General features: G+C 41.2%; 1 protein-coding gene across 3 annotated transcripts; it reads left to right on the forward strand.

Moving 5' to 3' along the window:
* snx13 (sorting nexin 13) lies at positions 1-25,970 on the forward strand. Of its 3 annotated transcripts, none has more exons than XM_034094275.2 (25): positions 1-180; positions 10,559-10,671; positions 10,821-10,923; positions 11,084-11,173; positions 15,218-15,339; positions 15,540-15,658; positions 15,875-15,979; positions 16,296-16,384; positions 16,706-16,789; positions 16,930-17,068; positions 17,450-17,538; positions 17,744-17,843; positions 18,703-18,896; positions 18,987-19,091; positions 19,190-19,360; positions 19,923-19,992; positions 20,463-20,641; positions 20,750-20,857; positions 20,945-21,055; positions 21,594-21,755; positions 21,981-22,052; positions 22,156-22,301; positions 22,730-22,798; positions 22,879-22,991; positions 23,450-25,970. In XM_034094275.2, exons 1-25 carry the CDS (start codon positions 169-171, stop codon positions 23,683-23,685), a joined length of 2,901 nt encoding a protein of 966 aa, XP_033950166.1. In that variant the 5' UTR covers positions 1-168; the 3' UTR covers positions 23,686-25,970. The 3 variants fall into 3 exon arrangements, with proteins under 3 accessions (XP_033950166.1, XP_033950164.1, XP_033950165.1); XM_034094273.2 differs by lacking the exon at positions 1-180 and adding an exon at positions 191-512; XM_034094274.2 differs by lacking the exon at positions 1-180 and adding an exon at positions 192-512 and having other exon boundaries at positions 20,499-20,641.
* Positions 25,971-26,540: the final 570 nt, after the last annotated feature.

The raw sequence follows: 26,540 nt of genomic DNA on the forward strand, positions 1-26,540 counted from the left end.
AAACTCGGCACCCGAGACGTAAACCTTGCAAACATGGCGACGCTCCGAAGAGAGTACGGAGATTGGAAATACGACCGTTTTTAACCGCGACTATAACCTCCCTCCCTCTGTGCATGTTACAATGTGGTGGGGTTAGCCAGAGCCACCGCACGCACAGCCTTTTAGACGATGTTTGCAGAGGTAAGTCAGAAACAGACGCGTGGTGTTTAGTTTTCCTGTGATAGACATGGCTAGTTAGCATTTAGCAGCTATCAGCATTAGCCCCTAAGGTAAACACACAGGCTGACAGGGAGAGGACGGCTCACACACAGCTGCTGTGCTCTCAGGAAAGGTTGTCTGCTATAAGTGGCAGGCAGCCCGTGGATTACACTGTTAAAGCTAAGTTAATACGATGAGCTCAGGATACCCTCACTTTCAACACCGTGCTGGAATTAGCTCAAGACAGGCAATGTCCATAGTAAATTATGAGTAACGTCCCTCAACAACGAATTTCTACAACACAACAAACACAGGTGAGCTGAGCGGTAGCTGTTGGAAATATAGATGGATAAAAACCTTATATTAGAGGTTAGAGAAAGGTACTTATTTGCAGAGGTGCGACAAGTACTCAGAAGTAAAAATAGAACTACCTGGAATACTATGATACAAGTTAAAGTCCTGCATTCCATTTCTTACTCAAGTTAAAGTACACACGTATTAGCATCAAAATATATCTAAAGTCCAAACATAAAAATACTCATTATGCTGTTAAGCCCATTTAAAAATAATATATTATATGTTTTGATTATAAATATTGATGCATGAATGTATATCAGAGCTGGTAAAGCTGCAGCTAGTTGTAATTACTTTACTAAAGGTTGAATAAAAGCCGAGTTGTTGACACTGCTTACAAAACTGTTTTCTCTAGGATTAGATTACATCTATTACCGTAATGACAAGTGTGCATTTCTTTCTTATTTTACTTTTACTGTAGGGAAAGTGTGAGCAAATGAATGCACTGCTGTCCAATTGAGATGTTTCCAGTGGCTTTTAGTTGCCAATCTGTCAGTCAGAAAGCTCCCTGCTTTAATCGAACACAAACTACTGTCCTAACACAAGCTTCTCCTAAAATATTAATAGGGTATCTTCAGTCCATTGTTGCTGGACAGTGATTATGGAGATTACGCCTGTGCCTGATGAAGCCTTTTTTTGTGTATGTGCTGATGACAGTGTAGTTTTGCTGCACTTCTGACATGATGCCGTTTCTCAATGCACACTGGTTTCCTGGTTTTTGATGGATATGTCACTGACCATGGCATCTGCTCTAAAGACAGACAACAGTGTCCGCCACACCTGAGCTGAGGGATGACCACATCCAGGCACATCTCCAGCAGTTTAAGTACAGGTTTAGCTCTGGTAATAAGGCTTTAGCACTGTTCTGTATGTCTGACAGAGAGTCCAGTTGTTTGTACAGTCAGGTGTTAAACTTTAGTTTAGTAATCCTTTGCAAAAATCTTGCTCCCATCCAATCATTAATCTCGTATTGGAAAATCCTGTGATGAGGGTTGGCTTAACATTAGCTTTGTAGTGTATTTTGTTGTTATTGTTTTTAAATGTAAAGTGAGTTCAGAGATATTACAGAATATGTAAAATACCAATTTATATATGCTCTTTGATCTCACAGAGAGTGGCAAGTAACTATTGCCTGAAATCCCAGGATGTGTTTTTATTACATGTGCCAAGTGCTAGGACTTTTTTAAGTATTAAAGCTTTTATGTGTGCTGCTCCTCTAGCTTGGAACACTATGCACAACAAATTGAAACTGAGCATTTTGGTTCCCTTGCATAATTTTAAAGCTCGGATAGATGAAATGTTATTAGATATCTGTCATTGTGAATAGGTTGTATACCCCTGTAATTATGTTGTATTGATGTCCTTTTTATTTTCTGTTGTTTTTATGTGTAACCAATGTGCTGCAGGTCTCCCTTGAAAAAGAGATCGTTGATCTCAATGGGATTTTCACCTGGTTAAATTAAGGCTACAAACAAACAATGTAGACTATCAGACGTCTTACCTTTGAACTTATTAAAAGTCACCTAATTCAGTTTATTCTACTACCTTCTGACGTTACCTCCTTGGTTTGACCTTTAGTGACATTTCAGATTACAGTTGGCATTTTAAATGTTGCATATAAGTTGTAACGCAAATGCTGCTTTTGTATTTGTAGTTCTTTTGATCGTAAGGTCATTTTTACCTGTAGACAGACATTAGCCTTGACATTCTTTTCTTTTTTCTGACTATGATTCATTCTTTAAACAGGGTGTAACCGCATACCTTGATTACCACCTTGTTACACTGAGTTAGCTTGTTGTAAGGGGATGTGAGTGCAGTGTGAGTTCATCCACAGTCACACAAAGTTATGTCAGAGCTTTCACCCCTGGCTTGATCTCTTTAAGGCGTCTTAATCAAAGCTTGGTAGACATTAAGGCCAGCACACTCTCACATCAAGCCTACATTTCATCTAGTCCACCTCTCCCTCCTTCCTTCAGTAAACACAAGCAGCTGCCCTGCCAGACAATCGGACACCTTTCAAGAATTACGCCCCATCCAGACCTGTGATTTGTATCCAGATATATCCAGTGAGTTTTTAGGTAATGCTGAGACTTACAATGCAGTTTGGCCTCACAGTTAGACTTCTGTCACAAGTTGTAATTAGACTTTGCTTTATTATTTGTATCCCTTGTATGTATCAATTTATTTGAAACTGCTAACTTATACAAAACAACAAATTAGGGCAGCACAAGCTGATGCAAACGTGTACTTCTACAGAGTCCGCCATTCATTTCCCAGGTGTGCCTCTGGCGTTTGTGTGTTTCAGCTGGTGGGATGCTACTGGCCTAGAGATTCGTACTAGTTGGTTTGAATCCTGGGTGAGCAACACAAACCTACAGAAACTTCTAGAGAAGCTACTAAAGGCAAAAAAGAGAGCACTGGGATTATGTAACGTAGTGGTAATGTGGCTGATTTCATCCTCACGAGGGCCAGTTAGCTGTTTTTAACTACATCTCAAGGGAGCTGGCCATACAGAATTGGACAGGAATAAGGAGAGTGTTCAGTCCTATATCTATGGAGGTTGTGGTAATAGGTACCTTGTTTTGGCCCCCAGGTTTGTTGTTTGTGGGATATATGTACTCCAGCTGGGTGATAAATCAAGCCAACATTAAGTATCTTTAAGGACCACCACAAAGAGCAAAGCATCTAAGTGCTGTACTTCCTTGTGCAGTGATCAGATCATTCCACATGCATTACAGTGCAAGTTGCCCATCATAGTTTACTCAAGGTGTTGATCTGACATTTTATCACCGCTGTTGGCTTTATCACCTTAACTATAAATGGCTGTTAGTGCTCAGTATGTACATATACACATAGTTCACTTGTTACACTTTAACCAGTACTTCATTCTGTGGGAGGGGAAACACCCCTGGTCAAACACCAGCTTCTCTACGCAAAATAAGAACTGTTTATCCATATATATATATATATATATTTATGTGTGTATTAACTGCGGATGGAAATTAGCTCAAAGTTAAATCTGGCATATTTACGCTTGACACATTTAATTGTTTTAAGTGTTCATTGATGCGCATTGTCCCTGCTAAATAAATATCCCAGGTGGTATCTTTACATGCTGTGTTCATTATGAGGTTGTTGAGGAGTGGGAAAAGTGGCCCTGTTAGCTCTCCTGCTGAACCTGCTGCTCCACCTTTTATGTTAATTTGTTCAGATAATGACCAAAGGCTTGTTAGTGGTGGATTGCACAGCACAGGTTTTCTATTGCCCTGCAGCTAGAACTCTCCCGTATCTGCTCTACTGCTCTGTGCTGCTTTTTAGTGTTGGCTCTCAGTGATTTGTCCACCTATGGCTGAACACCTTTTAGATGACAGATAAGGTTTGACATGCTGGTGAGATGTTGGCATACCTGGTTGTGGACAAAACAACATACCAGGGCACATGTTTAAGTTACATTTATATTACGTTTGTTACTGTTGGATAACATATTACTGCCTTACATGCTATATCTTCATCAGTTTGAACATAAATATCGGCCTGCCACAAAAAGTCAACCCTAACACATGACTCTGCTACATTCAAAAAGTGTGGATGATTTGTTTACATCTTCTTATTATCTTGACAATTTCCGTTCTCAAATCTTAAACGAATGACAAAAATAGACACTTTTCTTGATCTCGCCGAATAAACTCTGTATATTCTTGATATATAATCCTAAAGCTTATTGTAGATCTTTTTGCTACGGTGGTCTTGGTGGATTAGACCAACATGATCAGTCCGCCCTGCTCGCTTTCTCCCCCTCTGACTCTGAGGCATTAACCATGGATCTCCCACAGGAGAGCTTTAATGAGTTAACCTCACTCACCCACACTTAAGGTTTGTAGCTAAGCGCTTATGGCTTTGAACATAGATCAGAAAAATAGCAATATTTTTGCCTTTGAGCAGTTTTTCCTCCATAGTACGCGTCTGTGTATGAACAGTGCAGTTTTTCCTCCATAGTACGTGTATGAACAGTGCAGTTGTGTGTGGATGTGTTTTTTAAGTTGTGCCAGGAAATCTGGGAAAAGATAATCTCCAAGACACTGATAAGAGTCTCTGTGTGCATGTCTGAATGTGCCTAGAGTCAAGGACACAGCAGGGCTTTTAAACATTGAGATTATTCTCTGTTGAAGTTAGCTACGAGTAATTGAACATGTGTGCTTGAGGGAGCAGAGAGAAACTGGAAGATGAAACGCATGAAACATTTAACATGGAAAACACATTTCTTAAGTTATTTTAGTGTAGTTATTACGGTACGTTAAGAGGGAATATCTATAGCTGACCCTTGGCTATTATTAACTCAAATATATATTTTTTAATCTCATCATTGGTTGGACGGTCAGATTTGAACCACAGAAAAGACACAACCACATTTGATTCTATCTGCATGTGTCCCTGTTTGTTCTACTCACTCTTACGTGTGTCTATTCAGCGCGGGGTTGCGTAAGGAATTGCCTGGATGTTTAGATGTGTGCATTCCCGATGGGCTTGGGTGTTAATCACTGGAGCAGATGGTTCATGTTATAAACCATGTGTAAGCTGTAATGACTCAAGAGTGTCGGTTATCGTCTCTCGTGTACAAAGCTCAGCTTCACCAGCCGCACTGATAGCCTCCACATTCACTGCTACTCGCTCACACCATTGACGTCAAATAGTTTATCAGGGAATGGCTTCATTGTGGGATATACGAGAAACACATTTCTGTAACATTGAACAAAAAGGAAAATAGTACTTTTCCTGATAATACTGTTTAAACAAAAGAGGTTTGTACAAACTTGAACTGATACAGGACTGCTCTTATGTAACCTCGTAGAAGCATTGAAGCTTCTCCAACCTTTTTGGTGTATTTTCATTTACAAAAAACACTTGAAAAACATTGCTTTTGCTTGTTTGCGCAATCCGGCCGACGTCCACTGAATCATCCTTAAAGGAATTCCAATATTTTTTTACATAACGCATTCTGTCAATGATGTTTCTGGCAGTATGCTGTTGGGTCTTTCTTACCAATAGCCGCGTTCACACCGCGTACTTTGCAGTACTTGGGGCCCCGGCACTTATTACCCCAGGGCACTAAGTACCAATCGCGTTCACACCGGAGTACTTTTCCCTGAGGGAAGATTACGCCAATGAGCCGCTGACGTCACTTCGTCTTCTTCTGCTTTGGGTTTACTGGCAGGCTGCAAACAACTTCACGGCGTATACTGCCATCCGAAGTCCCCGGTCGGAAGTCCCCGGAGTTGGGGACAGGCTTCCGAGCCTTCCGAGTAAAGCGCCAGAATGCCGACACCTCCTCATCTCCACCGCCCCCATGTTTTTTTTTTGTTGCCATAAGTTATTCTCTCTCCGTTGGTGCGCGGGGCTAATGCTAATAATGCTAATGCCACAAATACAATGGCGGCTTCACAAAACTTTTCAGAGTTTTATGGGGCGTGGTTTGCAATTCGCCCAGCCAATCAGAACTGGGGCACTTTTTCCCACCAGGATAGTACCACCTCTCTAGCAGGCACTAAAAATGAGGGTAAAAGTTCCCGGCACTAAGTACTCTTTTTGGTGTGAACGCAACATAAGGGGTACTAACGGAACTAAAGGGGAAAAGTACACCGGTGTGAACGCGGCTATTCTCTAGAGAGGTTAAATACCCCCTTTCCACTGAAATGAGTAGTTGCTGTTTCCGGTCTAACCACCATTTTGAGAGTTTTACTTTGTGTAGAATACAATCACTTGTTAGCGAGGCCTTTAGGTAATAAACATATCAGTGATGACTGCAGTGGGCTGCTGGAAGCCTCTGAACCAACAAAGGAGCAACTTCCTTCTCTCTGAATTCTGTGTGGGTGAAAGTTAAACAGAGTGGGTGTGTTACTGCAGGTCAAGCTGTTCATTGTGGTTTAGATGAAAAATGTTACTTAGTTATTCTTGGCAATTGTGACAACATTGTGGCTGAGTTATACTTAGAGGTGTTTAAGGACACTGAAGTTCATTTAAGATTTGTTTCAGGGTATGAACTGAGATGAGAGTAGGTGTTTCTTTGAACTTCTTACACCAACTGTAACAATAGGCCTCTTGTTTGGGCAGCCCTGTTCTGTTCCCAGAGTCCTTACCCTGCTATTAGTGACTTTGTCCCAGACAGTTATGACTTGTGAAAGAGGGGGTAGTCGAGCCAGTTTGGACACATTCTGCAACCCATACATCAGCGGGTTTACATGACTTCAATGCACTCCGTTTAAATCAGGTTCTTGTTTTAACCTTGCTTCTTTAATAGCATGTACAGAAGAATCCCAGTTCTCTTAATATGGGTATTGGATTGTAAGAATCTTTAACACATATTAATCTTCGCTCTAAGAATTTAACTTTGTCATATATTCACTTTATATTAAACATGGTTGTTAGAGTGCAAGTGCATCAGATAGTGAAAGCTGTAAAAACATCAAAGAGCGATCAAATCAAACCTTAGATGTGCTTCCTTTTATCCAAAATACTACATTTTTAGGACTCAAATTGAAAAGAATATGCTAGTTTCTACAGTCACCTCCCTTACTATGCCGTCAGTCCCAGTTGTTCGACAAAGAAGAAAGACTTTAAAATGTCTTGCATAACTAAAACAATTATAAGATCTCAGCCTGAGTCGAGGATTGGGCAGACGGTAAGGATAATAACTAGGGATGCTCCGATCGCCAATTTCGGGGCCGATCGCTGGAATCAGTATCGGCCGATCCGATCGAGTGGGCGGGGCCTAAATGGAAGATTTAAACATCACTTTAAATCTTCCATTTAAAGTGATGTTTAAACTCAGTTAATGGGGCTCATTCACTGGAGCTTTCACAAACAACAATCAACTTAATTATTACATTCAAATGATGTACATTATTCAAGTTAACATTCACTTTGGAGAATAACACGGGAGAAATGAGCGGAAGCGCTCTCTTTTCCTCTCTCCCTCTCTCTCTCCCCCTCTCTCCCTCTCCTGACAGCCAGTCAGTATCTCATGCAGCTCACTGATCCAGTAATGAGTGACCCGACAGTGAAGAATAAATATATTTATAACTAGTTTAGCTAGTTCCAGAGGTAGATAAAATAGCTAAGTGTGTTAGGTCTAACTCTTGTGTGTTTCGCTCCGCTTACCGGTCCGGCGGGCGGAGCTGCAGGATTTCTGCTTCACACACACGTTGCATTCCGCTATTTTACTGTCTTTTTCACCTTAAAATAATGCCAGACCGGTGAAGCCATTTTGGCGAGCTTGTTTTGCCGCACACAGAGAAAAGTGTCATGTATTTTACGTCATGCGATCGGCTCTCGCGATCGGCATGTTTAGAGGGCACTGATCGATCGGTAAAGAGTAAGTATCGGCCGATATCGATCGGTGACCGATCGATCGGAGCATCCCTAATAATAACTGATTAATGAGCAGTCAAATGTAATATAGGATTGGAGAGTAATTGTAGCACATGGAGATAAATGATCAAACATTTCCTGCCCTAACCTGATTTACCCCATAACCAGGTTCATGAGTGAGTTGACTGTCTGCTGTGCATCATACATTTCAACTAAGGCATGTTCAGAGAGACTGTTGTTCTACTTATAATATTGACAGGCATGTGTAAAACCAGTTGTGCTGTCTTGTCTCAGCCCACATGGCACACGCTGACAGCCTGTATATTATTCCTTTGGTTTGCATTGAGTAATATGTCAGGGTCGAAGGTTTATCACGGACAGCCATCAGCATCATGTTGTAATATATCCAGTGTGTAATCAGCTGGGGTGTTGACCAGGGTTGTCACAGGCTAATCTGCAAGATCTGACCTGGAACCAGTCAATTCCGTTTTTAAATAAATGGTACCAGCTCTATAAAGCCTGATGAGACTGAGATCCTGTGTCAGTGTAACCTACAGAATAAAGCTCTAGAAACAACCTGAAGCACCGCCAACAATAGTGGCCATTTTGAATAGAGATGTACACACTGGGTGTTTCTCAATGTCGAGTACGCCTGCTTGGTAGCACATGTCTTCCGAGTCACTTGCTTCAGAAGCGAGGCAAGAATACTCCCTGGCATTCAGAAAATGAAGAGTGGAACAGGCGAGCAAGTGTGCAGGTGTGCGTCACATGACAGGCCCCGCCTTACATTTTCCACCACAGATTTGGGGAAATTGGTCCGTGCGCAAAGCATTGTGGGGATTTTAAGACCGGAGTCTACACATGTGCAGCCTCGAAATTTCTCGCTACGAAGTACGCCGGGCTCGGTAGAATTCCAAGTGTGCTGGACATTGGAACAGTACTTCGGCGGCACTCGATGACGTAGTATGCTTGAAGTAGTGGCTCTGGAGCAACTTTACTCGACATTGAGAAACACCCAGTGACAGCAAAGATAGTGAAACAACTAGTAGTGACAGGGGTTATAAATCTGTATACTGTATGAATTAAATAGACTTAGCAAGTGGTATTTCGTTGTGAATGGGCTTTTTGTAAAGTTATTTTTGTATTAAATATGATTGTTTTTTTGAGACGTTGGAAATCCATTAGGCCTCCTTTTATAGGTGAAATACTTTTATGGCTGATCGTTTAAACATGATGCACCCTCATATGAAGAAATGTCATACCTCTACCATGTTCATCCAACCCAATGCCATACTCTCAGCATTTGGGCTATGAAACATTACTCTAAGTATTTGTAATAAGCCTGATAATACAATTTCATTTGCCTTAGCCTGGTTAACTAAAGTCATTTGTAAGTGCGTTGATTGTCAGGAGCCTACCTGTGTGCATCACGCTCTACATCATAAACTAGCTGGCCCAGTTGGCAGCATGTGTGTCATCTGATTGTCCCTCGCTGGCTGTGGCTCAGAGAACAATGTCTCAGTGTCCTGAGGACGCTCTGACTGTCCCTCTCGGGCTCCATCAGTGGAGCCGCTTATCTAAGGAACTCCAGTGTGAATGTAGGGCAGCCGAAGATCATCACGGCTGATCATCAGGGTGTCTGTCAGCGAGTCTATCTGATGACTCCATGGTCAGAGTGTGAGCTTCATACAGTGTGTGACCATGTCAGAGCTTTTCACATGGAACCACTATTGTGTAGATAACTGTATTTTTTACATTAACTCATGACACTGTTGGTTATAGTACTTTGCTAACCTTAGCATGGCCTGGTTTCATTTGTCCTGCTTGCACTTGATGCAGCTCTTTGACAGGCTTATCCTTCACATAACACCATGCACACACACACACACACACACACACACACACACACACACACACACACACACACACACACACACACACACACACACACACACACACACACACACACACACACACACACACACACACACACACACTGTGTAGCCTGACTCATACTGGATTGTTCAGGCCCATACAGACTTTAAAATGTGGGAATTAAATGTAGAATCTGGTGTTTTTTAAATTGCAATGGTTGTATCTTTAACATAGACACAATATGGGACAGCACACATGTAGATACCAGAGTAACTTGGACACAGAGTTGCTAGCTGGAAAAGAGAGCTTGGTTTCCTGAACTGACAATAACAGGAAAACCATAGGATGTGACACACTACTATGTACACACACACACACAGCCTATGCTTGACACTCACTTACGATTCACCAACGTGTGTATCTTTTTAAATAATCGTTTCCTGTGCCAACATCTGAAGTATAGAAAAGTGTTTTTCTCTGAGTCATTAAAAGTGCAATAAAGTGCATCTGTTTTAGTCTGTATGGGAAAGCTATTGATTCACATTGAAGATGTATTTATGTGGGGAATTATATCATTGAAACTATATTTAGGGTGTAGTCTTAGTCTTCATATTAAAATATTTGTCATTCAGTCTGTTATCATTTGAAGATGTGAAAGGCTTGATCAGGCTTTACCGAGGGAGTCTGTTTTCTCAAGACAGTTGTAAGTATAATATAAAGTACATGGAGTATTCAGCTTGTGTATTTCCTTCTGTGTGTCTTTCAGGCCAGTCTGTCCATCTGGGGATGGGGGGGTCTTGGAGTCGTGCTGTTCCTCGTCACCTTTGGACCCTTTGCCATATTCTACCTGGCTTTTTATGTCTTCTGCTTCATTGTAGGGTAAGCAGGAAACCACTAAACCGTCCAGCATGTCTATAAGCATGCTCTCTCTCTCTCTCTCTCTCTCTCTCTCTCTCTCTCTCTCTCTCTCTCTCTCTCTCTCTCTCCACCATAGATCGCTTTTCTCTAATTCTCACTTCTGTTTCCAGGGGCTTTGCGGTCACTCTGCTCTATGGAAAGATCAACTCAGAGAAACACCTGGAAAAGTGCGAGCACTCCTACTTGGCCCCCACACAAATTGGTATACTAAAGGTAAGGGCACGCTTAAGCACACACACATTGCGGCCTTGCCTACATATATTGATTATATGTAAATGAAGTTCCTTTGTTGATGAAGTCTGTTTGCCAGTCACCATGAAGTTCATGAAAGAAGCTTTTTTATTGATTGTGTCTCTTTGTTTGTTTCCTTCAGACATTGGATGAGATGAAGTTGGAGATGAAGCCTATAAAAATAGACAGGAGACTGACTGGCTCCAGTTTTATAGATGAACCACTACAGCAGGTGTGTTTGTGTGTCATGTTTAAATATGAAGTGCCCTTTGTATAGTTTCAACAGCTCAACCAACACTCATTTATTATATACATTTAATCGCCACTTGACAATGACCCCTATCTCAAGCTAAAACAGTCCACTACAAAAGTCCTGCAGTAAATCCTTAAAGAATTATTTTCAGTTTTGTTGAAACACATTGGCCATACAAATAATTACACCAATGTTAATGTGACAATAAATAATGAGAAAAGCCAACAGAAGATAGCAGGACGACAAACACTCCAGACTTTTGGACACTGGCCCCCTTTATTCACCATCTGACACATCGGCTGGTCCAGCTCATGCCTATCAAACAATGCATACCCTTAGCCCTGAAGCCTCAGTGTCTCCCCTGCACAGGAAGTTGCTTACTTGTGTTTCGTGTCATTAGAGTTGTCTTGAGTAGGATATCTGTCTGCTGGATGTACCTGCTTTTTGTCAAGCTAAAACAAAGAAGCATTTGCCAACAAAAGCTACTAAGAAAATGTATAGCTTTATTACACTATAATTAGCCCCACAAGAGCTTGCAAAGAATATAATATGTTTATTATACGGTTACATGCTACTTTACAGAAGCACGTTCCCCGTGAACTACATGTCCCACAATGCATCTCAAATTTGACTTTTTTCTCAAAATGTGACATTTCTTCAAAATATGCATTTGTTCTCAGAATTACATTTTTTTTTTAAAGTTACTTTTTATTTCAAAATGTCACTTCTTTTTTTTGTTTTTGCAGAATTTGGCTTTTCTTTTTAAATCATTTTGTGACATTCTCACTGAAGAGACTTGCCATTATTTGCTCTAGACTTCTGCTTTCAGACGTAGATAATTATGAAGTTATTACCCTATCCGATAATAATCCAATGCAGAGGCAATCATGTAATATAATACATTATTTTATATATTAAATATTTATATATGTATTTTTATATAGTCTTAAAGTTACAGCCGGCCCTTTGAGTGCAACCATAATGCCGATGTGGCCCGCGATGAAATTGAGTTTGACCACCCTGCTATAAAGGGTACTGACAACATGTTTTTCTAGCACATGTTCTCTTTCTGGACTTAATATTTTACTATTGTAAGTTCGGCTTTTATATTTGTATGAGGTTGAGAGATTGGTCACTTATTACAGGTTCTTCCAAGATAGATTGTTTTATGTTTGTTAATTTGACCTCTGAAATCTTCACCATCAAAAGGACTTACATTTGTATTTATATTGATTTGTTTTGTCTTCTTGTAGCACACATTTTTTCAAGGGTCATACAACCTCCCTCCTCATGTGGCTAAAGTAAAACACTGTTGACCGTATTATTTTCCCTCTAGTATGTTGGTAATTGAATCTTTGAGCCTAAAATAATTCTAAATAAATCCTCTGAATGATGGTAAGGCTGAGCATCAGTGCTGCAGAAAGGGAAGATGAGCTCAGTGGCTTTTGTCCGTTGGTCACAGTATTTCTTTACACCCTGCCCTTTGGTTACAAAACTTCCAGTAGAAAAGCAGCTTGTAGCATGCAGTCCTGCGTAAAGCAGCGTGGCCGGCAGAGTTAAGTGCAGACACAGCAGTTTGTGATGGTCAGATGACACTGACTGCTCCACTGTGCTGCTTCTGTTCTCCCTTCCTCCCTGGGAATGCACACTAATCATTTCTGCAACATGTGAACCTTGAGATCTTCAACACTGCTGAATGTGACATCATTTAAACCCGTGCCCTGCTCTCTGAAATATGGCACAATCTTTTGTCATATATAGGACTCAATCACTTTTCTCTCATTTATCAGAAAAACAGAAATCCCTAAAAAATTACTTAAATTTAATTAAATAAAAAATCATTACTGAATTGTCTAGGGTGCTATTGAACACTAACCAGTAGTTGTATGGAAATATCTGGTACAATTCTATTGCAAATGAGATTTCTTTAGACATAGACCTCTTCTCTGATACAGTCAAATTCCGAATGGGGGATAAGTGGCATAATAACCTATAAGTTAAGAATGCTCACTCTGATGGTCAATATATTTGGAGAGGGAAATACCAGGTGGCTGAACTACTTCACCAAATAGTCAGAATAAGAGTAACCCAATACAATAAAGTGTATTAGTTCTAGATTGCAAGCCTCTAAAACATAGGTGTAAGTAGTACAGGTTGTATTGAAACTGGAACCTTAATTCAAAATACAGTATACAATTCATCAAATAATTCAGTGAGAGGTCAAGTATATAGATACTAGAATATAATGTTAAATGTCAGGTTCCTCAGAAACGTTAGGGGAAACATTTTGACATTCTGTCAATGTGTCCCCTGGTTGAATGGCCCCATCTCTGACAATCCACCCCTTGCCTACAGGACTCCTAACAAGGGTTTGGGTTCGGGCTGTGACACCATATCGCTGTCTGAAACATTGCTCTTTGTACCTGTTGTTGAAATGCATCCTCTGTTGGCGGCAGATTTTCTGAGGCTGCATCTGTTGTTGATGCAATTATGAACCTCAGTTCATCCAAGTTTGTGCACATCAGTCCAATTTCCTTTTTTCCATATAGCAGAAGCGCCAATTCTCTCGCGACTGGCAAAGACTCTTCGAAGCTGGCAGAGAGTCCAAAATGGGCCAGATCTTTGAGCTCGCTGAGATGGGTCTTGAGTTTGGTGAATGCTGTTGTCTTTCCTATTCTGTACAAAGTACTTGTTGTGCCACAGCCAGTGAGTGCATGACATGCTGGTAGACATCATTGTAGTTCCCGCCCAGCTTCAGGACCATCTCCAACTAAACAGCCTCTTTGAGAAATTCCAGTCCGGTTTCCGTTCCGCCCACGGCATTGAAACAGCTCTGGTCAGGGTCACAAATGACCTGCTGATGCTGATTGTCTTTCCTATTCTGTACAAACTACTTGTTGTGCCACAGCCAGTGAGTGCACGACATGCTGGTAGACAGTTATGAATTTTCCAATTTTCCAATTTTCTCACATATGATGTTGATGGGGACATATCTCTCTCTCATTCCATGGCCTGCATGCACACTAGAGATGAGGCCTATGTCTAAAGAAATCTCATTTGCAATAGAACTGTACCAGATATTTCCATACAACTACTGGTTAGTGTTCAATAGCACCCTAGACAATTCAGTAATGGTATATTCTTTAGGGATTTCTGTTTTTCTGATAAATGAGAGAAAAGTGATTGAGTCCTATGTTCCTATCACCAACAATTACAATTTCCGTCTAAACTAAAGCTAAGCTTACAGGACTATAATTCAGTATTTTTTTAGATAAATAATTGTCTGACTATTTGGTGATGTAGGACAGCCACCTGGTTCATACCTCAGCAAATCTGAAGAGGAAAAAAGTTGTCATTCTCAAGTTATGGGCTTTTTTTTCACCTTTCCCATATTCGGCCCGGTCTAATTTGGCTCTTTTTCAGGGATTGGGGTAGTTCTAAAGAACAACCAAAAAAACATTTTTTCCCCCAAAATAAAGTTTGACAACAATCAAGTTCATTAATGGGAGACCCTAAAGATAAGAAAAATCATTGTTGTCATTTGTTCTACCTCGGGTAGGGGTATCTCAAAAACTAAAGCCTTTTTTGAGGACTTGCTGCTCTAGCTCTACTGTATCCAGTACAGTACAACTAACTAGTTGATTTACCCAAGTGTAATGAGCTAATATCCCAGTAATCTGTCCTCTGGGTTTTAGTTATGCACTGACCATGAATATTTGTACTTTACCCATCTCACACTCAAATCTTGTGCACCATTTCATTAAGGATGTCTTAAATTAGTGTTTCAGAAGTCTTACATAATGTACAGAATGCCTCTACAATTTCCAATTAGGATGAAAGAACTAAAAACACTAATAGAGTTTTATTGTATGTTATTAAAACATCTTAATAAGTCTAATTTGCCTGTAGCTAAAGGAACCCCTTATTATTAACCCTGCTAACTCCCTTGGCTTACTGTCCAGCCCCTTGAACCAGGTCATTGGGGTGTCTTTGATGCATTTATTTGCTTCTCTTTTCTATAAGGTGATCCAGTTTGCTCTGAGAGATTATATCCAGTACTGGTACTACACTCTGAGCGAGGATGAGTCCTTCCTACTGGAGATCAGACAGACACTGCAGAATGCCCTCGTCCAGTTCTCTACACGGTAAGAAATGGATACAGTTTTATAATGTATATATAATTTTATACAAAACAAATATTTTATAGTTTTTTCTACATTATCCCTGTGTATTTATGAGATGAATATGGTGTCCTAGATGTTGTTGTGTTTTAAAATCTTTGTAAAGTGTCTTTGAGCACCTGTAAAAGCTCTTGATAAATCAAATGTATCATTCATGTGCCAAGGTCCAAAGAGGTGGACTGGCAGCCTTACTTCACTACTCGCCTGGTGGACGACTTTGCCACCCATTTACGTGTCTTCAGAAAAGCCCAGGACCGCCTCGCAGACAGAGAGGACAAGCAAAGTAAGCACACACACTCACACACTTTCTTTGGGTACATTTAGGCTGTTTGTTCAGCTTGTTTTTAACAATGATTAACAGTCTGAGTGTGGAGATTCGACACAATACGATTTGATTATAATCGTGCTGCAGAATAATTCTCCCATAAGGTTTGGGTTAAATCCGATAAGGATAATTCACATGTTGGATAATGAAAATGACAGAGTGATGTGTGAACAGGGGACATAACGGAGGAGCTGGTGGACTCCTTCTTTGAGGCCGAGGTGGAGATGGAAAGGAAGATTTGTCGAGACGTGGTGTGCACTTCACACAAAGATGAAGAAGGTTAACACACTTTTGTAGCGTGTCTACCCTTAAGGTTCACACTGTCATGACAAATTCTTCATATATATGTACTGTTTGATGCAGTAACTCTTAAAAACTGAACATACTCTGGTGTGTGTGTGTGTGTGTGTGTGTGTGTGTGTGTGTGTGTGTGTGTGTGTGTGTGTGTGTGTGTGTGTGTGTGTGTGTGTGTGTGTGTGTGTGTGTGTGTGTGTGTGTGTGTGTGTGTGTGTGTGTGTGTGTGTGTGTGTGTGTGTGTGTGTGTGTGTGTGTGTGTGTGTGTGTGTGTGTGTGTGTGTGTGTGTGTGTGTGTCAGGTTTTCTTAGGGACTTGTGTGAGTTGCTTCTGTATCTGTTACTACCTCCTGGAGATTTCCACAACAAGAACATGAGATACTTCCTTAGGGTGAGCGCACACAAACAAACACTAGTTCTCACTCTCACTTACACAGTCTGTCACAGGATCGAATTACACATGACTTCAATGATCCGAGGAGCAAATATGAGGCGCAAAATCACATATTCAGCCACACAATATGTCACAAAACCTGGATTGTTAATGAATCATGATCGCGCTGCAGGCCAAATGCTGCCACTTTGGCCTGCAGCCAGCGATGAGTATTGTTTTCCAACAACAGGCTGCTGAATATACTATGCGGTCACGGCACGTTTGTAGTGTAAATGTAAAAGAGTGAACCTGAAAATACTCTGTGATGTTTGTTTTTAGGAGGTGCTGGCCCGTGGTGTTCTACTCCCTCTGATCAACCAGCTTAGCGACCCAGACTACATCAATCAGTTTGTCATCTGGATGGTGAGAGTTGGCGCTCAGCTGTTATTTGAACTTTCACTTTGTGTGTAAACACTACAAAAAAATATCCAAGAAAAACTCCAGAAAGCAAATTGAAAACAGACTTATTTAATGGTCATGTGAATGGATGTGATTTTGAACAGATACGGGACTCCAGCTGTAATTATGAAGCCTTCATGAACATCCTGAAGCTGACAGACAAGCCCTCTGAGCTGGAGGCGGTGAAGGACAAGGTGCTGGAGGAGCTGCAGTACCTCCGCTCCCTGGACACCGCCGGAGATGGTAGGCACTGTGTTTTTCTGCTGATATACAGACACACAAGTACATGAAAGTAATTTGCTATGTGTGTAAAAAGACACAAACATAAAGCATGGCTTAATAAGTGTGTTGCTTTAGGGCTGAAAAATGTTTTTGGATTAGCTCAAAATCATTGATGGATTTCTTTTTTTCATTTCAGCAAAAATATTTTCTTTAAAATCCAGCATTAGATTTGGCCCTTAAATGCACTGGTTTGGTTTGACAGATAATATTACATGCAATTAAAGGAATACAATTTAGATTTTGGGCAACATTGGCTGTTCATTTTAGGAGACATGCCTTGTTTTCACTTTTTTATATGAACTATTGCTCTTTCTCCTCCCTGTTTGTTTCTCCGTCCTTCAGACATCAATGTGATCAAGAACCAGATCAACAGTCTTCTGTTTGTGAAGAAGGTGTGTGAGACTCGGATCCAGAGACTACACTCTGGCAAGGTGAGAAACTGCAGCATATAGTGCTAGTAAAAACATCCAGTAATCCAGTAAAAACATACATCACTTATTGTTAGTGTGCTGGTAAAACATTGTCTGCGAGTCCCACCTGAATCGATCAAAGTCTGTTGGAGTCGGCTAGACTAAGAATATAGTTTCATCATTTCTGCTTTTTATATCACACTTAACTTTATCATGTTCCGTGTAGGAGGTGGATGCCCTGAAGCTGGCAGCCAACTTTGGCAAGCTGTGTGTCATCCCTCTGGATCACATCCTCATCCACAATATAGCCCTGCAGTTCTTCATGGGTGAGTGGGAGATTGTGGCTCAGTAGATAGTGCGCTGAATTTCGAATCAGGGGGTAGCAAGTTCAAGTCCCACTGCAGTCAGCATGTCGTTGTCTCCCTGGGCAAAACACTTCACCCCAAATTGCTCCTGTGGGGATTGCCCACCGTACTGAATGTATGTAAGTCGCTTTGGATAAAAGCGTCTAACAAGTGACATGTAATGTAAGTCTGGAAATGCATCATCACATTAACCACTGATGCCAAATGTCACTGTAGTCATCCCCAGACCTTAATCCTGAACATTTCTGTTAATCATCTTTATAATCCATAATGTATTCCAGTCCTCTAGAATATATAACCCCAACCTGTTTCATTGTCACGCTCCTTTATTCAGCCCACATGACCTGTCAGAGACTTAAAAGAAAAGGTCACACTACTTTACGGATCAGTTCACGATAGAGTGCACGTGTGTGCGCATGTGAGTGTATTTGTGTGAGCAAACTAGGAGTCAAGCCAAGTTGTGTCAGATCTAGTTTGAAAAAGAGTTAAATGTTACAGCTGTTTCTGTGATTTGAAATGTTAAATATGAAAAACGTTGTATTTTTAAATAAAGATCAACAAAATCAAAAGCTGTAACCAAAGTAAATAAAAGGAAGATCTGGGTGTATAAATAGGCAGCGTATCACAACCTTTATATTCTGACCTATATCCAAAGCGTTGCCTCAGTGTGACAGCAGATTGATCTTTAGTTACAAGATCACCAGACACCGCAAGCAGACAGAAATACTATTTGTGAAAGGCCCTTGCCCACTAACTATGCATGAATGTGTAACCAAAGTGCTGTCGACACCATTTGGACCAGCTCTCGTGTGTGTTCCAGACTACATGCAGGCGGCGGGGGCCCAGGCAGAGCTGTTCTTCTGGCTCACTGTGGAGGGCTACAGGGTGACGGCGCAGCAGCAGCTGGAGGCTATGCAGAACTGGCAGAAAGATGGCAAGAAGCAGCCCAGCAACACCAAGGGGCTGCTGAAGGCCGCTGCACTGGGCGTCTACGAACAATACCTCTCGGACAAGGTGGGAGGCCTGTTAGGACGTCAGTGTTTCCTGTCAAGTCATTTTAATGAGACTCTTTTCAAATGTATCTTTACTTTTTTGTTCCTAAAGGCGTCGCCCCGGGTGCAGGTGGATGAAGCGTCCGTTATCAAACTAGGGGAGAAGCTCCAGAAAGACGACCCCACACCAGAGATATTTGATGACATTCAGAAAAGTGTACTAAATATTTTCTACAGTGATTTTTTTCTTATTTCATAGCTTTCCATGTCAGACAAAAAATGACTTATATTTCTGCCCCTGTTTTTCACCTCCAGGTGTATGACATGATGCTACGAGATGAGCGCTACTACCCCTCCTTCAAGCAGAGTCCTCTCTACGTCCGCATGCTAGCCGAGCTGGACATGTTGAAAGAGCCGAGCTACCGGGGGTCTGATGACGGGGATGGAGAATCCTTCAATGGCTCTCCTACAGGAAGCATAAACCTAGTAAGACTTCTTCATACCCTGTTCTACGACTCTGAATTATTCTGATGTTGAGATCAAGCAGCTAGCTCTGGGTCTGAAAACTGAAACCAATGCGATAGTGCCTTTTAACATCCACTCTAATATCCAGCAGGGTTTACTCCACTAATTGCAAAAAAACGTCCAGCTAATTTATTACCGTCCGTTTATTTTTCAGGATAGATCCCAAAGCGTGACTATCTTGTGATTTATAGGTCCGGTGTTGTCCAGTCTGGGTGCCATCCATGTTTTCATTGTACAATTTATAAAAAACTCTTTACAGTGTGTTTTCAGTTCCTGAACGTTCAATGTAACATGTTGGTCATCTAAAAATGTCTTATTCATTGATTGGTTGTACTTTGTATCTTGTGTCATTTCTGGATGGCAACTTCCAAAACGCCAAACTGGAGTCCACAAACCAATAGGTCAAATCTTAGATAAGTTTGATCTATGGTGGAAACACGTCCCCCACATTAAAGAAGCATTGTATTGGGTTATTGAGAGCAAACTGTGCAGTCAAATGATTCCATGTTTCTTGTGATTTCAGTCTTTGGACGATTTGTCCAACTCCTGCCATGATGACACTTTGCACCTACATGCCTTCATCTCTGACACAGGTACACACACACACACACACACACACACACACACTTAACTTCCACTTGATGTGTGATATGGATATTGGAAATGTGTTAAATTGTTGTGTACATCAGATATCTGTGAGCCCCCCTATGTTGGCCCCTCCCTGCACATTCTTTTCTTTCAACTTTTCACTTCCAAGCCCTTTTCATCATGTCTGCTTTTCTGATTCATACTGTTCTAGTTTTCTTTATCTCTTCCATTTTATCACTTTTTTTTCTGTTTTTCCTTTTTCCTTCCTCCCTTACCTTTCCTGATATTTCTGCCACATTTTCCTCTATTTTATCCAAACCGTCTGCTTTGCATTCTTTCCTTTGCCCTCTCTTCCTCCCTCTCCACACTTTACACCTGCACACACTTTCCTTTCCTCCCCATCTTCTTCCTGTTTTTCTTCCATCTACCCCCTCATCTTCCATTGCCATTGTGGATGTATTGCCGGGCTGGGTAGCTGACGCTTGTCTCCCCGGCTTCTGGGGTGCTGCAGGGGTGTGCAACGACCACGGTAAGACCTACGCGCTGTACGCCATCACGGTGGTCAGACGCAGCCATGACGGCAGTGATGACTGCTGGAAGACTTATCGCCGCTACTCCGACTTCCACGACTTCCACATGAGGGTCACTGAACAGGTGTGTGTCTATCAAGGGTTTTCTTTCTCATATCCCAAAGGAAGTTAACATGGAGCAGAATCTCATGAACTTGACTGTCTCCTAAGAGTTTCATATATTCTGTTTTAGTTTGAGAACCTGGCGTCGATTCTCAAGCTGCCAGGGAAGAAGACCTTCAACAACATGGACAGAGACTTCTTGGAGAAGAGAAAAAAAGACCTCAATTCTTACCTGCAGGTAACAGTCTTATATGGCTACACTGTATTGAACACCTTTATTTTTGTAAGTGTGTACATCAATAAATTTTTTGTGTGTGTGTTCCAGTTGCTGATGAACCCAGAGATGGTGAAGGCCTGTCCGACTCTGATTGCTTATGTCTATGACTTCCTCGAGAACAAAGCCTACAGCAAGGGCAAGGGAGAGTTTGCACGCAAGGTCACTACATTTTGATCAAACAAAGAATGTGTTTTAGTGTCATTTATTTACTATCAAATGTATCACATGTATAAAGTATGTAGTTCAGATGTTTTGGTGCATACTCATCCTATTTAATTTTGAAAACATACATTATGTGAGTGTTTGTTCTAAAGCAGTGCTTCTCAAAGTGTGGTCCGCGGACCACTGGTGGTCTGTGAGCGCCCCCTAGTGGTCCGTGAGTATATTGCTACAATTTCACATTTTAAATAAATTAATAAATTAAAGTTTTACGCACTCTCGCGAGAATATCTCCGCAATGGAGCGAGCTTAAGTTTCACTTTCGATGGTATGATATAGCCCAGCGCAACACCTTCATCACACATGTTGCCACTTGTTGGTACAATTTTCAGGCGATTTGTAATCTGTTCTAGAAAAACGATGTGATTTTGGATATTTGTGGAGTTAGGTGGTCCGCGAGTGTTTTTTTATTGGTGGTCCTTGGTATGAAAAAGTTTGAGAAACACTGTTCTAAAGTATGTTTGTATTCGCTTTTCAGGTGGACACATTTGTAAATCCTCTGAGGAGCTCCATGAGAAACGTGTCCAACGCAGTCAAGTCTCTGCCGGACAGTCTGGCGGAGGGCATGAATAAGGTCACTGATAACATGGGCCGCATGTCAGAGAGACTCGGGCAGGACATTAAACAGTCCATACTCAAGGTAACACCATCACAAACTGTAGAGCAAGTTCTCTTACTTAATCAAAACAGTAAAATATCAGTTCTATCTTCATTGATTTATCCGTTTAAAAGGGTTGGCACTATTGCTTAAAGGGATTAAAAGTGTTATAGGGTACAAGTCGTCATAAATCCAGTCCTTGAACCAGATTTGTGTTTTCGTCACATTTTTTTATATTCATTTATCTAACAATCTTTTTTTCCCCAGGTGCCTCCACTCCTCCCTAAGACTGACATCGACCCCGAACACTGTCGAGTTTCTGCTCAGCTCGATGACAATGTGAGTTGGACAATGGCCATGTCTTCTTCATGTTTGGTTTATTTCTTTCACTTTCTTGAGATTTTATTTCTTTGGATTCCCATTCATATGTTGAAATATACAGGTGGATGATAACATACCGCTGAGAGTAATGCTGCTACTGATGGACGAGGTGTTTGACCTTAAGGAGAAAAACCAGTGGCTGCGCAGGAACATAAAGAACCTGCTGCAGCAGCTCATCAGAGCCACATATGGCGACACCATCAACAGGTCAGAGGCACAGAATACACAATGCAGACTGAAATAACTTCATACAAATATAGGCACATAAACTACACACTTGTTATCATTTTTTTATTTACATATGTTTGATCTTTTGTTGCAACCAAATGATGTCTATAAACTAAAATGACACTCTTAGAGTAATGGTTTGTTATACATTTAAACCAAAGTGCAGTATTTCACACAAACATCTCATGACCAAAGATGCACAGTCAGCATGTTTATCGCAGAACCAGTTCCGCCTGAGCAAACCGCATCATAGGATTTGAGTTCACAGATCACAGGATGTTTGCACACACCTTGACTGAACACAAGTACACACATGTCCAGATCTTCAGACAAACAAGTCTTGTAACAATAGAGGGAGGTTAAAGGTGTCACACATCGTGAATCATCCTTTTTCTTGGTCTCTGTAGAAAAATTGTGGATCATGTGGACTACATGACCTCACCGGAGCAGGTTGCAGACTACGTCAAGAAGTTCAGGTAAATTATCCACTTTTTTTTAATTATCTGATTTGTCAGAAGAATTATCGATAACCCTGAGTTGATCTTTCTACCAATAGGGACTCTTACTGGCCCAACGGCATTTTGGCTGAGACGCTGCCCCGCCGGGAGAAAAACATCCGCCAGAGGACACGAATAGCTGCCAAGACTAGTCTGCTGGGCATCATGCCAGGTGAAACACACACACTTAATTTATTCATCATGTAGCCCCATTACGGACTGTTCATCAAGTTCACTACTCGCCCGGTCTCTTGTACAACTGAGAACATACTGCTGGACAACAAGTATAAATCTACTGGGTTGGATCTGAGCCTTACAGAACAGGAAGAGGATGTACTGAAAGCTTGTCATTCTTTACAGTTGGGAAGCATTATTGTCTCTATAATACCTATCATCTGTTTTGGTCAATGTGTGTTCCTTGACTTTCATGTCCCTGTTATTAATTGTTCCATGCGTAATTCATGCACTAAAGCGACATTAAAGGGGCAATTAATTAACCTAAGTCCTCCTCTGGTCAACCCAAGTACTTCACCTCTGTTTGCTTGATGCTAAAATCAACCCCCATGTAAAAGCTTCCTTCCACCATGCCTCCTTGTTCACCCTCCTGACCCCTTTATCTCTCTCCCTCAGACGAGCTGAAACACATCATCGGAGCAGACACCACGAGGAAGGGCATCCTCCGCGTCTTCGACATGTTTCAGTACCAGCCCATGAACCGCCGGCTAGTCTACGTTTTCCTGGAGGGCTTCTTGGAGACGATGTTCCCCCAGTACAAATTCCCCGAGCTCTTTGTCAAGCTGCACTCCCGCTCGCCACGCATCCACAAATATAGTCAGAAACTCAAATCTTCCTCCCTCAAGAGGTGACAGGAGAGGACGGAGGCGACGGGGCACGGGCCGACTACACACACACAGACTTGAGAGTGAGAGTGAGAGTGAGGGGGGGTGGATGTGAACGTTGAGGTATGTGTGTGATTTCTGCCCTTCTACTTCCCTCACACACTCTTTTCAGTGAAAACACTTCATCCATCTGAGTGTTTCTGTGGTCACAGAACTGAAGGAAGAACAACACACACTCTGCCCTCCTCTCACCCTGTGACACACACACACACACACACACACACACACACACAAATTACTGTAATTTGCACCAAGACTGGACATGGCAGTCTTTTGTCTTAGTTTAGATATTTTCCCCCTCCTTTTTTTTTAAAAAACTTTTTTAGTTGTGTTTAGCTTTATCACGGGCCAGTCAATGCTGCTTTCTCCCGGTCCAGACTCCAGAGAGCGGACCTCACTGTATTCTTTTTTAAATGCAGGAGTAGTTAGCATAGACCCACACCTTGCCTTACCTCCCCGCTTCTGTCTCTTGGCCCCGACACGCCGCACCATCTCAGTGACCCGGCCTCTCAGCTGTGGTCACACTTACCCTCTTGCTGTAAACATTTTATCTGCAAAAGCTGCACACTTGCAAACCATTTTTCATAGCAACCAAATATGTCAATAGCACTGGGTTGAAAAAGGCGCTGTTTTCAAAAAATGTGACGAAAGAGACCATTTCGATTTTTATTGTCTGCATTTTTTTCCAGCTTCAATGCCTCTAGAGACAGGATGAGTTTTTTGTTTCTAGATCCACCTCCCCTTTAAAGCTACTTTCACGACCTGAGACGACCAAAGCTCATGCACACACACCTGTGTGTGCACTGGTTTGATGTAGGAACACTCTGAACATTACTGTGCTTCATATCCTAATCATGTGAGGAGAGATAATGCAAAGTTGACCTTTAACGACCTCAAAGGTGAGGCTGTGAGGACACATGAAGTGTGTTACAGTTGTGGGAGGCTCAGCTGTAGCTGTCAAAGTGCACTAACAAAGAATGTACCCTCTGGTGTAGTGCATTTGGTTCATGTAGAATTATGTGTGAATGTGTGTGTGTGTTTTGAAGATGCAACCCTCTTCAGTCAGAAACTGTGCCAGTGTGAGCTAGTTAACCAGCCTTAAACGTACTATAAACTGACCAAGAGACGCACGCTAGAGGTAGCTCTCCTTCACTCGACTGAACTTTACAAAGGAAATCAATATAGATATATGGAAATATATCCCTATTCACTTTTATTCAGAGAAAATTTCTTTAATTTTGTGCAATATTTGTTACTTTAATGCATGTGCATTTTGAATCATTGTATACTGAAAAAGTCAATCATATCATTTTAATAGTAGAAAACACGAGAAGTTTCCCCAGGAATGTCTTCTTGTTCCAACAACTCTACATTCCGTTGTTGTAAAAGTACAAAGTTTATTTTACAGACTTGTTTTATAAGTCTGATTTTTTTTGTTGTGGTGTGTGTGTGGGGGGGTATTTTACACTTATCCCTCGTCCACTCGTGCAGCATCTGTATTGTGGGTATGGATTGGACAGTGGTAGGGCGTTTTCCTTGTCGCAGCCCGATGTTTAGCTCATTGGGCCTCAAACTACAAACTGCTTATTTTTAACTCATAAGTGGTGTTTTATGCATTAAGCCTGTTCTGTTGAGTGTGAACAGACCCCCCCCCTCTCTTGTCTATTGGCTCACAGGAGAGCCATGTCCTGTGACCAATCAAATCACTGCGAATGAGCACTTACCGTAGCAAACTGTGGGAGGGCCAGTTCTCCCATTGGCCAGACGGAGCCCCATCCTGCTGCAGCCATTGGATGGACCCCCGTCGTCTGCTTTGATTTGCTTGCACTGAGCAGCCCTGGTGGACTCTGATTGGCTGAGTAAAATGACATGAACTGGAGCCTATAACTAGGAGGTGAATCTTTTGTTCCCACGGTGGAGGAGGTGTCACTTTTAACTTTCTGCACATCTCTTCATATCGGAAGGCTTGTCTTTTTTTTTTTAACCCCAGTATTTATGAATCTATGATAATGAAATTGTGCATATATGTGTACAGTATGTGTTAATAGTGTGCCTAAATGTACTGTCAACTCTATTTTCATATTTTTCTTTAACCTAAAAAAAAAAATCAATCGGAATGTCATGATCATTTTACGCGACTGAAAATGACTTTAGGGTGTTTTTTTGCATCATGCTTATCAAACTCTTCCTTGTGAGCAATTGTGCTCCGATCAGTATAACACTAATAAAAGGTAACAGACTAACTGACCCACGATGTGTGTGCTGTCTTGAGTATGTTTGCTGTTAAGATTTGCAGGTTCTGTGATGGAGCTCAGTCAATGACAACACTTCTGATGTGTCGAAGGGTTAAATATCAGCTTATAAAAGTCTCATATTAGACAGATGGCTTTCTACTTTCCCTGCTGTCTACAGTGCAGTATTAGTAAAACACTTTATTCAGAGCTAAAAAAAACTGAGCTTCAACATTTAATATTTGGGGCTTGTTCCACCTTATTATATAGTATAGCTGGATATACACAGGAACATTTGGAGAAAAAGTCTACCGGATGAGCTAGCCGCTTTAAAGAATGAAAAAAGTGTAAAACGATGTGTGATAAATGGCAAAAATACACAGTCCTAATGACACCTTAAGTTTACTTTTATACTTAAGTGTTTCTGCATAAAAATGAAAAACTATTTAAAATATTTAAAGCATAACATTCCAATGATTACTGAAATATCACATTTTCTTTTTTAATTTAAATACAATATGTTCCATCTTTTATTCAATGAAAAGCTTCCAATATTGATTCTTGATCTATCCACACAATGAAAAGCTTGTT

The sequence above is a fragment of the Pseudochaenichthys georgianus genome, chromosome 11 (genome assembly GCF_902827115.2).
Source record: "Pseudochaenichthys georgianus chromosome 11, fPseGeo1.2, whole genome shotgun sequence".
Taxonomy (NCBI): domain Eukaryota; kingdom Metazoa; phylum Chordata; class Actinopteri; order Perciformes; family Channichthyidae; genus Pseudochaenichthys; species Pseudochaenichthys georgianus.